A 16,004-nucleotide genomic window follows, 5' to 3' on the forward strand; every position below is an offset into this window, starting at 1 on the left:
TGCCGATTAAAAATTATTAGTACCCCAAAATAGTGCAAATAAAACTGTCACTTTATCCTATAGTTTCCAAAATGGGGTCACTTTTTTATTGTTTTTACTGTATGGTGCATCTGGGGGGCTTCAAATGGGACATGGTGTCTTAGAACCAGTCCATCAAAATCTGCCTTCCAAAAACCGTATGGCGCTCCTTTTCTTCTGAGCCCTGCCATGCGCCCATACAGCAGTTTACGACCACATGTGGGGTGTTTCTGTAAACCGCAGAATTGGGGCAATTAACCCTCAATGTGTTAAAGAAAATAATGGATTAAAATGGAAAATCTGCCAAAGAAATTAAAAAATTTCATCTCCATTTTCCTTTAATTCTTGTGGAATACCTAAAGGGTTAACATATCTTTTAAAATCAGTTTTGAGTAACTTGAGGGCTGTAGTTTCTACAATGGGGTCATTTATGGGGGGTTTCTTCTATGTACGCCCCACAAAGTGACTTCAGAACTGAACTGTGGGTTTATGGAAAGTTTCTTAAAAATTTTAAGAATTGTTTCTAAAATTCTAAGCCTTCTAACGTCCCCAAAAAATTAAATTACATTTACAAAATGATGCCAACATAAAGTAGACATATGGGGAATGTTAAGTAATAAATATTTTATGAGTTTTCGCTTTCGGTTTTAAAAGCAGCGAAATAGAAATTTTGAAAATTTGCGAATTTTTGGTAAGTTTGGGATTTTTTCATAAATAAAGGTGAAATATATTGACTCAAATTTATGACCGTTTTCTCGTGACACATTGTACTTCTTGACAATCTCATAATGGCTTGGATAAGTAAGTGTTCCAAAAGTATTACCACATAAAGTGATACATGTCAGATTTTCAAAAATAAACCTGGTCACGAAGGTGCAAAATGGCCCAGTCATTAAGGGGTTAAACGGGAATACGGCTTTAAGGATAGTTGGCAAGTACCTCGGGAGTTTATCTTGTCTTATTCTGTGTCATTGCTGCACTATATTGTGTTGAACAAGAGGCACTATTGTCTGTTTTTGTTAACCTTATTTTTACTTGCTGGATATGAAAGGATTGTACACCCTGTGTTCCACAGACCTCAAAACATTTATCTGCACCTTTGCCCACTCATTTTGTAACAGACGTGCTATTGTTTTTCAGATCATATGCAACGTTGCCTTTCATTTTTGGACCTATTTCTGTTTTATGAAACTTAACTTTGTCCTCTTGTGTCTCAATGTTTAGGTGGCAATGGTTGAAGTGCAGCTAGATGCAAACCATGAATATCCAGCCGGCCTACTGATAGCTTTCAGTGTCTGTACTACTGTGTTGGTTGCTGTACACTTATTTGCGCTCATGGTCAGCACCTGCATCCTGCCGAACATAGAAGCCGTGAGCAATGTCCACAATCTCAACTCCGTTAAGGAATCTCCGCATGAAAGGATGCACCGCCACATTGAGCTAGCGTGGGCCTTCTCCACCGTCATTGGAACGCTTCTCTTCCTTGCCGAGGTTGTGCTGCTTTGTTGGGTAAAATTTCTCCCAGTGAACAATCCCAAGTTGCTAGTCAATCAGACCTCCTCCTTCATCAGTCCTGGGAAAGAAGCGGCAATAGCATCAACGTGCATAATGGTGCCGTTTGGAATAATTTTTATAGTGTTTGCGGTTCACTTCTACAGGTCACTCGTCGGCCACAAAACAGATCGACAGTTCCAGGAGCTGAACGAACTCGCCGAACTGGCTCAACTTCAAGACCAATTAGACAATAGGGGGGACTCTACCCAATCCACTGGTCATTACCCCTAAAAAAAAGTCCTGTTATAGAGTTAATCGCGTCTGTCTTATGATGTTTTGGATCATGTGAGAAGTGGGCCGAGATGAAATTTAGGAAGGGCTAATTCTTTAATACTAAGAATGCACTTTGAGGCAGAAATCAAATCTTATTCGGTTCCTTTTGACCATCTTCCAGTGTGAAGGAGACAGGGATAAATTATCTATGCATTCTCAGTTTGCCTAAGATCTAGATCGCTCTCAGGGCAGAATGTGGATTTTAGCAGAGTCTGCTTTCCACAACCAGCTGCTTGGAAACCTCCATTTATGGACCAGTACCAGATTAGACTGTTTGGAAGAATCCACTTGTCCCTATTACATTACACTGCAGCATGCTTGCCTGGATTTCCCCCATGTATGTGATTGTTATGAAGAATACAGCTGTCTTACGCCCCCCTCCGGGTGAGCAATGCGCGGCTGACTGCTTGGCTTGTCGACGTCACTGGAAGTCTTCTGCTGCATGCAGGGAAGTGGGCAGACAGTTTTTGTAATGCATGCCACTATAATCATTTGTGTGAGCCACTGGATTGCTTTGAATATTTAACATAGGGTGTTTGTGTGTATATAGGCCGAGACTCTCGATAGTTGATCCCAATCAACAGTATTTTTTTACAGCATTTTTCGCACACATTTATAATCTTTTGCATACGTTTACCATGTTGTCTGAAGTGCCTCCGATGTATCAGAGAAGATGCTGTATTCATGTCTGATTTGTTACATCTTGTGTGCAAATCAAACCGCACCCAGCTGCAAAAATGTTAGGGGGGGATCTTGATAGTAATGTTTAGAATAGCCTCTGGTCTGTCACAAGTCCTCTCTTCTTCAAGAATTTTTTACTTAAGAAAATTTTCATTTCTTCAGGTTTCTTAATTGAAAAATATTTGTATAATTACATGCTGAGATGATCATTGCTCCTAGATATGTTCTTTGTGGCTTATAAAGGGAAACGAATGCACAAGGATGTCCGCTATCTTCTCACCAGTAGTCTACATGTCTGCGTTTTACTTCAGTTTCTTAGTTTTTTAATAACAACAGCCCCTAACATGGATGTTCACTCATTGGTCAGGTCGCTACCTACATTTTGGCGCGGATGGTTCCTAACTGCTTACATGGTATCGGGCAAGGAAATCCATTAAGACTTTATACAGTACACAGAGGGCTAAATATTAGTTAATGGGATTGTGCCACCATTAAATATTTTAAAATATTTCAGCATTGAAAAACAAGTTATTATTGTCACTTTCTGTTACTAATAATAATTATCTTCTTTATTTCTGTAACGTCCACATATTCCATAGCGCTTTACAATTAATTAATAATTACAATTAAAAGAGGAACGAGGGCCTTGCTCGCATAAGCGTACCAAAATGCTCCAGTTGTGAGATGTTTCCTTAACTTCATTTTAATTGTGCCCCCCCCCCCCTGGTGTTTAATCTGTATAGAAATGTGCACGTCCACCTTCTGAGGTGGTCGCACATGTTCAATTCAACTGCCATCAGCCTTATGTACTGTTAGAATCTGTGACAGTTACAAAGACAGAGCTGCAGCAGAAAGTTTGCTTTCTCAAATTTAAAACGATTCTTCACAACACTTTTCAGTGTTTTTAGTTCAGTTGGAGCCATTGGGATTTGTCGTATATGCATCATGATGTGAACAGAGTATTAAGACACTTTTACACAGAAGTATTTTGGTCCGTATTTGTAAGCCAAAGCCAGTAGTGCTACATAAAATGTATATGGGAAAGATTTGCAGCTTTTCCACGTTTTGGTCTGACTAATGGTTTAGGACTCTTGCACATGAACGTATTGTGGCCTGCAATATACCGGCACCGGACGCGTGCTGTACGCAGTCCACAAGATGCGGAAGCACTATGGAGCATGTTCTTCTTTTTTCTTTTCTTTTTTTTTTTTTTTTTTTGTGGTGTGGACTGAATCTGGTGGATCACGGACCCATTGAACTGAACTGGTCTGCCTATGGTGGCTTTTTTTTTTTTTTTTTTTTTTTTTAAAGGGTTTATCCCATGACTAATGTAAAAAATGAAAAACAGACATCACATAGTAGATGACAACCTATTTCTAACAAAGCTAGAACCAGCCCTGTACCTCACATGGATCCAGAGATCTCCCCATTCATTGCTCTGCTAGATTTATATCAAGCTGACAGCTCAAGGGGAGTGTCTTTCCTGCTGCAGCTAAGGGGGCGTGTCTCAGCTCTACCTATCACAGCTCAGGAGGCAGTTTCAGGATGAAAATGAGCATGTGCGGCCTTCTCATTAAGTAGGTCAAAGAAATAAGAAATAAAACAAACCGCATGTGGCGCTATACAGATACATTTTATTGAATAACTCAGTGGCTATGCTAATTTTTTAATTACATGAAATTACAAAAGTATTCAGATCCAGGTGCTGGTTTGAAAAATGTAGAATATTATTCATGGGAATACCCCTTTAAATACAATGTACAGTATCCATAGCCTTTAGGAGCCTTTTACAATAGTCAAAATGAATATTCATTTCTGATCATTGTAAAGGGCTCACTGGTTGGCAGCTGATTTTTGGATCTTATACCAGCATAAAAAATGTTGTCAGATGCACATCCCCTGTTACATGTACTGTATGTAATCGAATAACAGCACCACTGATGTGATCATTCATGCAGGGCTTATTGGTAGACAAATGTAGAGATTGCTGCAGCTCTCACCTCACACTAAGCAGAGCACGGATGTACAGACCTGGACTCAGTTTGGAGCAAAATGAAAAAAGAAAACTAATTCCAGCTCTTCACAATAAAAGGCTTCTTTATTCCACTTCTTTAAAAACAGACATCAAATGCAGAGTAGTATGCTGTGACGCGTTTCGGGCTGTTATATCTTAGCCCTTCATCAAGACCGGGCTTATTATCTTTTGTGTGAAGGTTCTTAAACGAGCACCAAGCGACATGCTATATCAATCGGACCTTGTTACACAGGAAGAAAGCCTGTATTACACAGGCCGATTGGGCTAGCGATTGTCGCTCCCGAGACCGCTGCTATGACATGCAGGAGCGATCACTATTCCATCGCTTGTCCCAATACTGTCTGCCACCAGCAAGATTTGATTTTTAAGCATGCTAAAAATCTGAATTGCCAGATGAATGAGCGTTTGTTCGTTCATCGAGCAATCAGCGGCAGTATTACACTGCAAGATGATCAATCGTTGGATTATTTGTGGCACCTTTAAGCTGGACGATTATCGGGAACTAGGAGTTGTACTAGTCGCCCAACATTTGCCCCATGTAAATCCAGCTTTAGACCTCTTTCACATGTCCTTGTCCATAATGACATCCATGAAGAGTTGGTCTGTGGTCCATTCTTGTAGATATCTATGTACGTGAAAGTACACCCATCACTTTACAAAATATATTGCCTTAAAGAAACCTAAGCAAATCGTCATATTTACTGCAATCATGGCGGCTGTTATCTCTAAAGAATTTTTTCTTAGTTGTGTTTTAAAAATTACTCTTCTCACTGAAGTCAATGAGGACAACCTGAAGAGAATAGGACGTGTCCCTTTAGATCAAGTAGGCTACATCTTAAGGCCATAAAGGGGTATTCCCATCTCTGACACTGATGGCTTATCTCTAGGATATACCATCAAAGTCAGATAGGTGCAGGTTTTTATCTTCAGAACCCTCCAAAGTAAGGCTCCATTCACACGTCCGCAAATGGGTCCGCATTCGTTCCGCAATTTTGCGGACCCATTAATTTTCTATGGGGACGGAATGGATGCGGATAGCACAGCACACAGTGTGCTGTCAGCATCTGCATTTGCGGAGTTCGGCCCCGATCTTCAGGTCCGCAGCTCCGAAAAAGATAGAACATGTCCTATTCTTGTCCGCAGCTTGCGGACAAGAATAGACATTTCTATAGGGGTTCTGGGCGGGTGATTTTGCGGGTCCGCAACACACCACGGACGTGTGAATGGAGCCTTAAGGACAGTCCACCTTGCAAGAACGACCACCCTCAATTCACCGCTATGGGACTTCCAAAAATTGGCAAACGTACTCCCTATGCTTTTTTTTCGGAACTCCCATAGCAAGCACACTGAGCATTCTCATTCCACATCATGGTTAAGTTGAAAAAAGACAAAGGTCCATCAAGTTCAACCTTTTTCAGATCAATTATACGGCATTAATGCATTAATTACACCCTCAAGGCTATTTGCTATTAGATAGGCATCTAAACCTTTTTTTTTTTTTATTTGTTAGTGTCTGCCATTACTACCTCCTAGGGATAGGGCCTTCCACAGTTTGATTACTGTAAAGAATCCTTTCCTGTATTAGGCTACAGTCACACGAACGTATTTTATTTCTGTGTCCGTTCCGTTTTTTGGGTTTTTTTGTGGATAGGATGCAGATTCATTCATTTCAATGGGTCAGCAAAAAATGCGGACAGCACACCGTGTGCTATCCGTATGTCCGTAGCCCCACAAAAAAGATAGAACATGTCCTATTCTTGTCCGTTTTGCTGACAAGGATAGGCATTGTTACAATGGATCTGCAAAAAAACGTATGCCGTATGGAACGTCATCCGTTATTTTATTTTTTAATTTTATTTTTTTCAGACCGCAAAACGTATACGGTCGTGTGAATGTAGTCTTAGGCTACTTTCACACTAGCGTTCTCAATTCCACTACTGAGATCCGTCATAGGATCTCAATAGCGGAGGAAAACGCTTCGGTTTTGTCCCCATTCATTGTCAATGGGGACAAAACTGAACAAAATGGAATGCACTAAAATTCATTCTGTTCCGTTTGGTTGCGCTCCCATCGCGGACAGAATAACGCTGCAAGCAGCATTTTTCTGTCTGCGATGTGGTGCGGAGCAAGGCGGACCCGTTCTGACACACAATGTAAATCAATGGGGACGGATCTGTTTTCTCTGGCACAATAGAAAACTGATCTGTCTCCCATTGACCTTAAATGGTGTTCAAGACAGATACGGTACGTCATGGCTATAGAAGACATAATACAACCGGATCCGTTCATGAGGGATGCATGCGACTGTATTACTGTAACGGAAGCGTTTTTGCAGATCCTATATCCTTTATAGTATATGGAGCCTAAAACAGAATCTTACGTTCAAGCTGTGCCCTTACGAGGGGTAATAAATAGTTAATATTACATCATGATCGCATTTTTTCTGTTTTTATACAACCTAAGATCTTACCTGCTTTTGCAGCTGCTGTCTGACACTGAGTTCTGCTGCTTAGCTCCTTGAAACCAGAATAACCGTCCTTTTCTTCATCTGTTGCCCCTAGTTTTATTCCATTTAATGTGTATGTAGCCATGTGTGCATTACTTTACATTTATCGACATTAACATTCATCGTCCACGTTTTTGCCAGTGCTTCCAGCTTGTGTAGGTCTAGTGGGTGCCTATCAATATACAGTATATTGTTCAGTTTATGCATCCCCACCCGAGAGCTGACTAAAGGCTAAGGCCTATATAGTGTCATGTGCTCCACAAGTCCAACACGGTTGTGAGTTGCTTGTGACTTTTTGCAATTTGTGTTTTTACAGACAAATAGCTGCTCTATAATAGTTGCAAGACAGCAAGTTGCGGACAAGTCCCAAAAATGTTGTGGTTACGCAGCTTTTTTAAGACTTGTCACATGACCCGTGTCATTATGTAGGTGTAGCCTAAAAAGCTGATTGGTGGGGGGTGTCGGACCCCCACCAATCTCATATTGATGAACTATGCTATGGAGGCAATCTGTATATTGTTCCTGGAAAATCTCATTAAGTGCTTGTAAAAACAAACTGCATTTCATTTCATGCGTTTTTCATAGCATGTTTATAAGTGGTTTTTGAGGTTGTTTTGTATTTTGTAATATTTAAAATATGGAATTTTTTTTTACTGGCGTTTTTCAAGTTCTACAGAGAAGCCTAAACAAAAACGTCATACCCCAGAGCATGCTGCGTTTTGAAACCAGCAATAATGCCACAACCCAAACTGTATATTATGTAGTGTTTTTTTATATTTCTATATATACTTTTTAAAATAACTTATGACTGAAGCACTTTTGAGCTTAAAGGGGTTATCTGGGATTTTGATATTAATGGCCTAATCCTTAGGATAGGCGATCAATATCTGATTATTGGGGATCTGACACTGATCAGCCCTGTTCTGAAGAGGTGGCACCCAAACTTATTTGACATACCAAAATGCCACCAATGTCGAAGATAAGCCAACCCCTTTAATTAACAAAATATTATCTTGGTAGGGAAATATGTTTTTGTCTAAAGTCTATTTTTCTGTATGATATACATACATAAGTTTTCAAGAATCTTAAAGGCAATCTGTCACATTGGGCATGTCTTATCTGCAGGCAGCATGATCAGAGGAGAAGCTAAGCAGACTGATATATAGCTTTACTCCTTCATATCCCTATTCTTTCCATACTAAAGTGAATGGTCCCAATTGTCTGTGTGTCTGTGCATAGAGAACGATCGGTTGCCAAGAAGGACCACCCATTGGACTCCAGAGTTTGTAGGAGTGTAAATGAGTACAGTACATTTAATGGCTCATGTACACGATCAGATTTTTTTTCTGTATGCTATATGTATTTAAGGGCGCATCCAGACGACCGTAGTGTTTTGCGAATCCGCAAAACACCGTTACCGGCTGTGTGCGTTCTGCAATTTGCGGACAATAATAGAGACTGCCTATTGTCTGCGATTGCGATCTTTTCTACGGTACCACAGTGTGCTGTCCGCATCCTTTGCGGCCCCGTAGAAATGAATAGGTCCGAACCTGTTCTGAGAAATTGCAGAACGGATGCGGACTCGTTCATACGGCTGACTGAATGAGTCCTAAAACTGATAGCACAGTGATCCATACAATTCAAAGGGGCCATGCACATATCCAATTTTTGCTTTATTTTTTATTGAATTTTTTTTTTTCTCACGGATCCAAGTGCCTAAATGGGAATCTCACAGCAGGTCCTATGCTTATCCATTTTGCGTAGGAAAATAGCTCTTTCTATAGATGGGAGTTAAAAAAAAACAAAAAAAAACCTGGAAGCTGTTTTTCAAAGATCCATTTTTGTGGACTGAAAATTGCATATGGCTGTGTGTATCATGAATCTGCTGAGCTCCTCAGACACGATATCCTCCTGCCCCAGATCAGACTGTTTGACGAGACCGGTTCCGCTCAGAATGTGGACTGTGAGGTGCATTTGTTCTGGAGTACTCGGCACATTTTGATGTTTCTCTCTGTAATTGTGAAATGCTTAGAAAATGTTAAGAAAAGGGAACATGGATATAAATGTCTGCCCTCCACACATAGGTCTGTCACGTTCTGTTTTTGTGCACATTATTTGTAATTCTTTTTGGAGCGGTATATGAGATGATGATTCTGAGGTTGTGAAAAGCACTGAAATAAGAAATAAAACTGCAGAATTTTACTGCCTAAGGATTATTTATACTAAAGAGCCTTTGAATAAAGGGAGGTTGGGTGAACTGTGGACACGCTGTGTATATTTTTTTTGCTTTTCCTACATACACACTTGAAAACGTTTAATTTAAAGGGGTGTTCTGGGAGTTTGAAATTGATGGCGTATGCTTAAAAGAGGTTACCAATATCTGATTGGTGGGGTCCAACTTCTGACACCCCTGCCGATCAGCTCTCTGTACAAGCTGCGGCACTCCAGTGAGCATTGCGGCCTCTTCATAGGCCAGTGATGTCATGTTAATTAGTCACAAGACCTATTTGTAACTCTGTCCTATTTAAGCTAATGGGCCTGGCAGGGGCGTCGTTAGGTCAAAACATTCGGGGCTTGAGCCCGGATGTTTTGTCCAGTGCCCCGAATGTTATGCTGGCCTGGTAGAATTTTTTTATTTGGCTATTCCAGGGCCCTTTGATATTGATTGGACCTGGGCAACCTACCACAGATCATCCCCCCTCCCACTCCCTTTGTACTTGTTTCGCTGATCCGCTACTTGTGGGCTGCGCGGGCATGAGTTCAGTCACTAAGTTGCACAATCCCACCCTGCGGCGCATGATCCCGAGAGACCCGCCGCGGGAGGTCTCGCGGAATCAAGCGCCGCAGGATGGGATTGCGCACCGAATTGACTGAACTCATGCCCGCAAGAAGCGGATCAAGTACGTGGGGGGTGATCTGTGGGAGTTGCCCAGGGTCCACTCCCATTAATATTAAAGGGCCAAGCAAAGATTTCTGCAGTGGTGAAGAAATGAAACATAACAGATATTGGAAAGTTACCGAATGTTGTATTATATAATGACTGCAGTACTGCACTTCATTTGTGTAAACCAGAACACCCCTTTAAGCATGCTTTTTAATGTGCAATTTCAACACAGTGGGTTTGTGCCCCGGATGTTTTCAGACCCTAGCAACGCCCCTGGGGCCTGGGCTGCAATACCAAACAAGGCCGCTATGTAATGTACGGAGCTGTGCTTGGTATGCTGTAAGGAGGTAGCAATGCTTGCTGCAGCCTCTTCAGCTGATCAGCCTGGGTGTGCCGATCAAATATAGATGACCTGAGGAGAGACCATCGTTATGGAATTTCTGGAAAACCCCTTTAAAGAGGACCATTTACTGGTCCCGACGTTACAATATTAGTACCTGGTAGTATAGGGTATTACTATGTAAGTGCATTTTTCTTTTCCTTTTCAGATGCGCTGCTCCATTCCCCTGCTGCCCCCCCCCCCCCCCATTAACTTTTGCCGCTCTGTATGCTAATTAGTAGCATCAGTTCAGGGAGGAGGAGACAGCCGCGTTTCTCAAGAGGTGTCCCCTTCCCCTTGAGAAACATGGCCGTCTCCTCCTCCCTGAACTGATGCTACTAATTAGCATACATGGCGCCAAAAGTGAACAGGGAGAACGAAGAAGCGCATCTGAAAAAACAAAGTGCCCTGACATCTACTAGTAATGCACTATACTGCCAGGTACTAATATTGTAACGTAGGGACCAGTGAAAGGTCCTTTTTTAAAGGTTCCATAAGGATTTTATCTGCTTCTTCAGTATGGTGGCAGGATGCCACAGCTTCCTATAGTAGTCCTCCATCAATGGCTATGGGAGACAGACTGTTATCCTTATACATACATCTGCCCTCCTGCGATTCAGGATCACTCGCTGCTGGGACTATATATAATCTTTGGAATTTTTTTTCATTTTATAAGCCATACAGTTTTGTTTTTTTCCATTTGCCTGAATACATGCTGATCAGATCACTGCACAGGTATACACAACTGCATTTGTATCTGGTGACGGCAAACATCTGCACTGACAGATCTTATTTGAGTCACTGTTTCCTATGATTTGCGCTCAGAAATAGGTCAGATGTTCACCACAACACATCAGAGACATTTTTACAAAGGACTGGAAGACATAGTGTTCTGCATGTTCTTTTCATAATTGCAAGTACATTACAACATGTTCCTCCACACTTTATATTCACACAACTATAAATATATTTTATTTTTTATATTTTAAGGGTCACTAACTTTTTACATAGAGGCCTATCACAAATTGTGATTGGTGGGGGTCTGAGTGCTGAGACCCTCCTGATCCCTAGAATGAGTGGAGAGAAGCGCACACATCGCACGCTCTCTCCTTGCTACCAAGGATAGAATTGAGACTGGCCAATACATTTGTAGACTGCAGGGGAGAGCACAATGTGTGTGTTTCTCTCCCCTCGTTCTAGGGATCGGTGGGGTTCTTGGCACTCTCAGACCCCCCCACTGATCACAGCATTTGGTATGTCTCTATAACATCAAAGGTTTTGGGAAAAGTTAATGACCTATTAAAGTATGAGCTCAAGTTGTTAAAATATGGCCACAGTATAGAAATCTTATTCCCCAATGCTGTGAGACAAACCAGCAGAATTAAGGTTTACTGTTTGACAGCCTGTATTCTAGTGCAGATTGATACACAACAGTCTATGGCTGTTGATGAGATATATGTAGTGGCAGGATATTTAATTGCACCCTGCTCTACCTTATTACTAGGTTACTCCCCCTTTGTATAAGGAGTACGGTAATTCCAATAATTCAGTTCCTTATTATACAATACAAGAATAGGTTCACCACAAGCAATTTAAAGGGTCTATAACTTTTCACAAAACTTTTGTCATAGATACATATCAAAAGATTACATCGGTGGGGGTCTGAGCACTCAGACCCCACCAATCCCTAGAATCAGGGGAGAGAAGTGCATGCATATTGCTCATTTTTGGGATCAGTGGGGATCTTAGTGCCCAGACTCCCACTCATGTAAACTCTTTATATGTCTATGACAAAAGGTTTGTGAAAAGTTAGTAAAAAAGCCTTTAAACTTTTTGTGATCTGGGTTGTATTGTAGCCTTGGATACTCTTTCCTATGGCCTTTTGTATTGTTTATGAAGAGTGACTAATGTATAGGTTTTTACATTTTCTTGTCCCCTAGTAAAGCAATAAACTGTAGGAGTCTGGATGACATTTGCAGACTATCTGTGCTCCTCCTTGAAAGCAAATTTGTATCTAACTTTTGGACCTGGTTGCATTAATACAATTGGCACATGATTTTCCTAGCAAAAGCACACAAAAAACTGTCATTTTTCCTTTTTAAGAAATGTTGTTCGAGCTGCTTTCAGAATGCCTTCAGGGTCTGCCACTTTTACCTGAGGGGGAAAAAAATACAGAGGTCAGTCATGCAAATTGAGATTTATCATGGACACTTGACAACATTTATGTTGGGCTCTTCGACACTAACATTGACCATACACATAAGATTGGCTGAACCTGCCGAGATCTGTGGGACTGGCTGACTGCCAAATGTATATGGGGGGCCTCTCTATTCTTTCCCCAATGTCCCATGTCTGAGGAGAGAAGGACCTGACTCTTGGATTGCAACATGCCCACTCCTTTTGCAGTCACCAGAGGTGTTTTTCAGCAGCTACTCCACTTTCCCTATTAAAGGGGTTGTCAAGTTTTTACAGTTTCCCCAATCCACAGGATAGGGAATAACTAGCCGATCACTGGGGGTATGAACGCTGGGACCCTCACCGATCGCGACAATGGGAGTCCCTTCCCCCGTTCTGATGGAGCAGCAAGCCCCAGTGATCGGACTCTGGGTGATCAGCAAGTTATTCCTTGTCCTATGGATAGGGGATAACTCAAAAGCTTGGCAGAACCCCTTTAAGAATACATGAGAAGGAGGGGCCAGGAGAGATGGCTGTGTGCTGACGGCTATCAAATGTTTATGGGCAGCCTAAGAGACCTTAAAGGGTAACTGAGTTTTAGAGCTTCTGACAAATGGAGGCATAGCGCTAGGATATGCCCCCATTGTGTGATACTTCACCTTCACCAAGAAAAGGGCGGGGAAGGTGGCCATTTATTTCTATGGGGCCACTGAAAATAGCCGAGTGCTGGAAATTAATGGGAGTGGTGGCCGCAGAAGAGCGGCATGCTCCCATTCACTTTTATGGGGCGAGCACTTGGTAGTGGCCGGGGTCCTCCAGCCCTCACTCTCCCCACTCCGTTCTCGGTGTGGGACCCGCACCTATCAGACAATGGGGCATATCCTAGCGATATGCCCCAATTGTCTGTGATAGAAATACCCCTTTAACTTCTGCTTTTGCTGGGGACAGTGTGAGGATCCATTCCAGCCTCTTCCAGTTTGCTCTGGTCTGTATATAATGGCTTCTAGCTGACAGAGTGCACTGCTCCTGCATCCAGCAGTTCTCCGCAAGACTAATACAGGCAGTCTGTCAGTACAGTACTGCTCTAGACATTCTTTCCCATACTTCTAGGCCAATCACCAGTCAGCCCTATACTAATCCTTGCCCCCCATCCTCACACACATGGTGTGTTAGAGACAGTTTATGCTCACAGCACAGAGATCTAGGACTCAAATACACATGATCATGACAGCATAGAGAGGGAATGATAATTGCAGGTCACTGAAGACAGTTTATGGGGGAGTTTGAGAAGAAAGATTCAGAACACAAGGGCACATTGATTCTGCATCTCTTTACAAGGTCTTTTCCCCATCTGTGCTGTAATCAGTCTAGTGAGGGAAGTTGACTAACAAACAAACTAAAACCAACACATGCAGAGGCAAATGAAGCCTATTACAACAGGAGTAAGAAATGCACTTACTATGTGCTGGCAGATGTGGCTGTCTGTACACATAAAACAGCAGTCTGAGATGCTGAACGTTATGCAGTATTCAAGCACTGAGCCCTGGATGGGGAAGGGGCCTCTGCACTGAGTTTAGAAGCACACTGAGCTCTGGAGCAAGCCAAGTTTATCTTTGCTGCTAAGGAGGGAATTCACCTTGTGAGGGTTCATGCACACAAACATATTTTTTGTCTGCTGTCTGTATGTGTATGTCCGTTCTGTGGCATCCGCAAAGAATAAGATATAGAATATATCCTAATTTTGTCTGCATTACGGACATGGATAGGACTGTTCTATTATAGCCCGTGACGTTCCGTTCCACAAAATACACACAGCTGGAATCTGCAATTTGCCCTAACAGTGAGTGGACAGCAAAACTGCTAGAAGGGAGACACATAGTGGCAGAGACTTCAGAAGTGTTTTTTGGGGTAGATAATAGGAAAATATTTAATCAAAGCGATTTACAGATTTGTTCAGGTTCACCTAAAGTGACGAGTTGAGAAGTAGTTTGAAATGTTAGTGCCCATTTAAGGTAAGCGGATGCATCATGTGTCTGTTATAAAACTACCACAGAAAAGATGTATGTTGGGTAAAACAGATTTTGGCGATCATCCAACCATCTCTTGTGCATGTGGGCCAGGTAGTTACAGATACTTTTGTTTTTGGGGTGTTAAGGTGCCTGCCAGCAGCTTTCTTCTCTCTCACTTTCACAACACATGTATGCTTATCTGAGCATATATGTAAATGGGGCAACAGGAGAGGTGGCTGTCAACCAATGAGTGGTTGGTCGACAGTTATCTCGTGTATGGCCAGTTTAACAGTCCTTTTTGGAATTTCCTTAAAGGTTTTGCCCACGATAATTAAAAATCTCAGATGACCCCTATATTGGCTTAAAATAAAATAAAAATATAATCACCCCTATCTCCAGCGCCGTTCTCTGCGGCACTGGTCCTATTCTTCTGCCACTTTTTGTTTACAGACAGTAACGACCTACCAGGATACAACACATCACCACTGCAGCCAATCACTGTCCTCAGCAGTCTGCCCCAAGTACTGAGTAAATTAGTCAGAAGTGATCAGGTAAATGCTGTAATCTGTTCTGTTCAGCCTTCTTCAGTGAAAAAGGGTCAATATTTGTCTTGAGCCTATACACTGCCCTGCTCAATCACCGCTGCATACAGAAATGTGGAGAACCGTTATCCAAGAAAATCCAAGCATAGCTTGGTTAAAACAAAAAAAAGAATTTGCCCTTTACTCTGTGCTCATTTGACTTTCAGCTGAGCACTTCAGTATCTGAGTAATCTGAGAAAGACTAGTTACACGGGATGTGCTACCTGACCGTCCCATTTAAAAGGCTGTAATTGTTAGAGTATTACTGGCAACCTTTCAAATATCTCAGCTGTCCAGCCCTCAACTGGATTGTCACTAGGATTAAAAGCAGGATAGCAAAACTTCAGTGTGGTCATACATCCCCTATCATAGCCAATGTGATTAAAGAGGGCCTGTCATCTCTCTTGACATGTCTTAATAAGTAATTGTATTCCCCATATTTTATTAGAACTCTGCATTGTGCTTTTCTATGTTATTACTCCGCTAAGTTATGATTAAATTAACAACTTTGGGTCACATCCAAAAATATTGTTGCGCTCAACCATGTTTGCCAAGAATTTTGTCTTCGTGGCTTAGTCCAAGAATAAATGAAAGTCCTGCTTGGCTAGAAACAGCTCCTCGCTGATTCCTGACGCTCTTTTTAGCTGTTAAAGATAATCTGCATAGTGCAGCAGAACCACCAACTTCTCATTGGGAAATTCAGTAAGGTTTCTTATGCTCCCGGACAATGAAAAAATACAAGTATACCACACGGTCAAAAAGGCTTGAAACTGTTCAAGAGGCATCTGCCCGATAACCCACTCTCAACTAGAATTTTGCCCGCATAACTTTCAGACTTAGATTTTTTTCTGAAATATAATGCAGACGGATCCGTTCTGAACGGATACCATCGTTTGCATTATAGGAGCG

At 41.8% G+C, this 16,004-nt stretch overlaps 2 protein-coding genes across 3 annotated transcripts in view; one reads left to right on the forward strand and one right to left on the reverse strand.

Moving 5' to 3' along the window:
• ORAI1 (ORAI calcium release-activated calcium modulator 1) overlaps nucleotides 1-3,155 on the forward strand; it is a 36,441-nt gene extending 33,286 nt beyond the window's left edge. Inside the window, exon 2 of the mRNA XM_040416130.1 lies at nucleotides 1,243-3,155. Coding sequence (XP_040272064.1) covers nucleotides 1,243-1,803 — 561 coding nt within the window. The 3' untranslated portion in view covers nucleotides 1,804-3,155. The remainder of the gene's footprint in view (nucleotides 1-1,242) is intronic.
• Nucleotides 3,156-11,934: 8,779 nt separating this feature from the next.
• The window catches only part of MORN3 (MORN repeat containing 3), a 48,566-nt gene continuing 44,496 nt past the window's right edge, over nucleotides 11,935-16,004 (reverse strand). For both annotated transcript variants that reach the window (XM_040416132.1, XM_040416131.1), the window contains exon 6: nucleotides 11,935-12,484. In XM_040416132.1, coding sequence (XP_040272066.1) covers nucleotides 12,416-12,484 — 69 coding nt within the window. In that variant the 3' untranslated portion in view covers nucleotides 11,935-12,415. The remainder of the gene's footprint in view (nucleotides 12,485-16,004) is intronic.

This window comes from Bufo bufo, chromosome 2 (assembly GCF_905171765.1).
Source record: "Bufo bufo chromosome 2, aBufBuf1.1, whole genome shotgun sequence".
Classification (NCBI taxonomy): domain Eukaryota; kingdom Metazoa; phylum Chordata; class Amphibia; order Anura; family Bufonidae; genus Bufo; species Bufo bufo.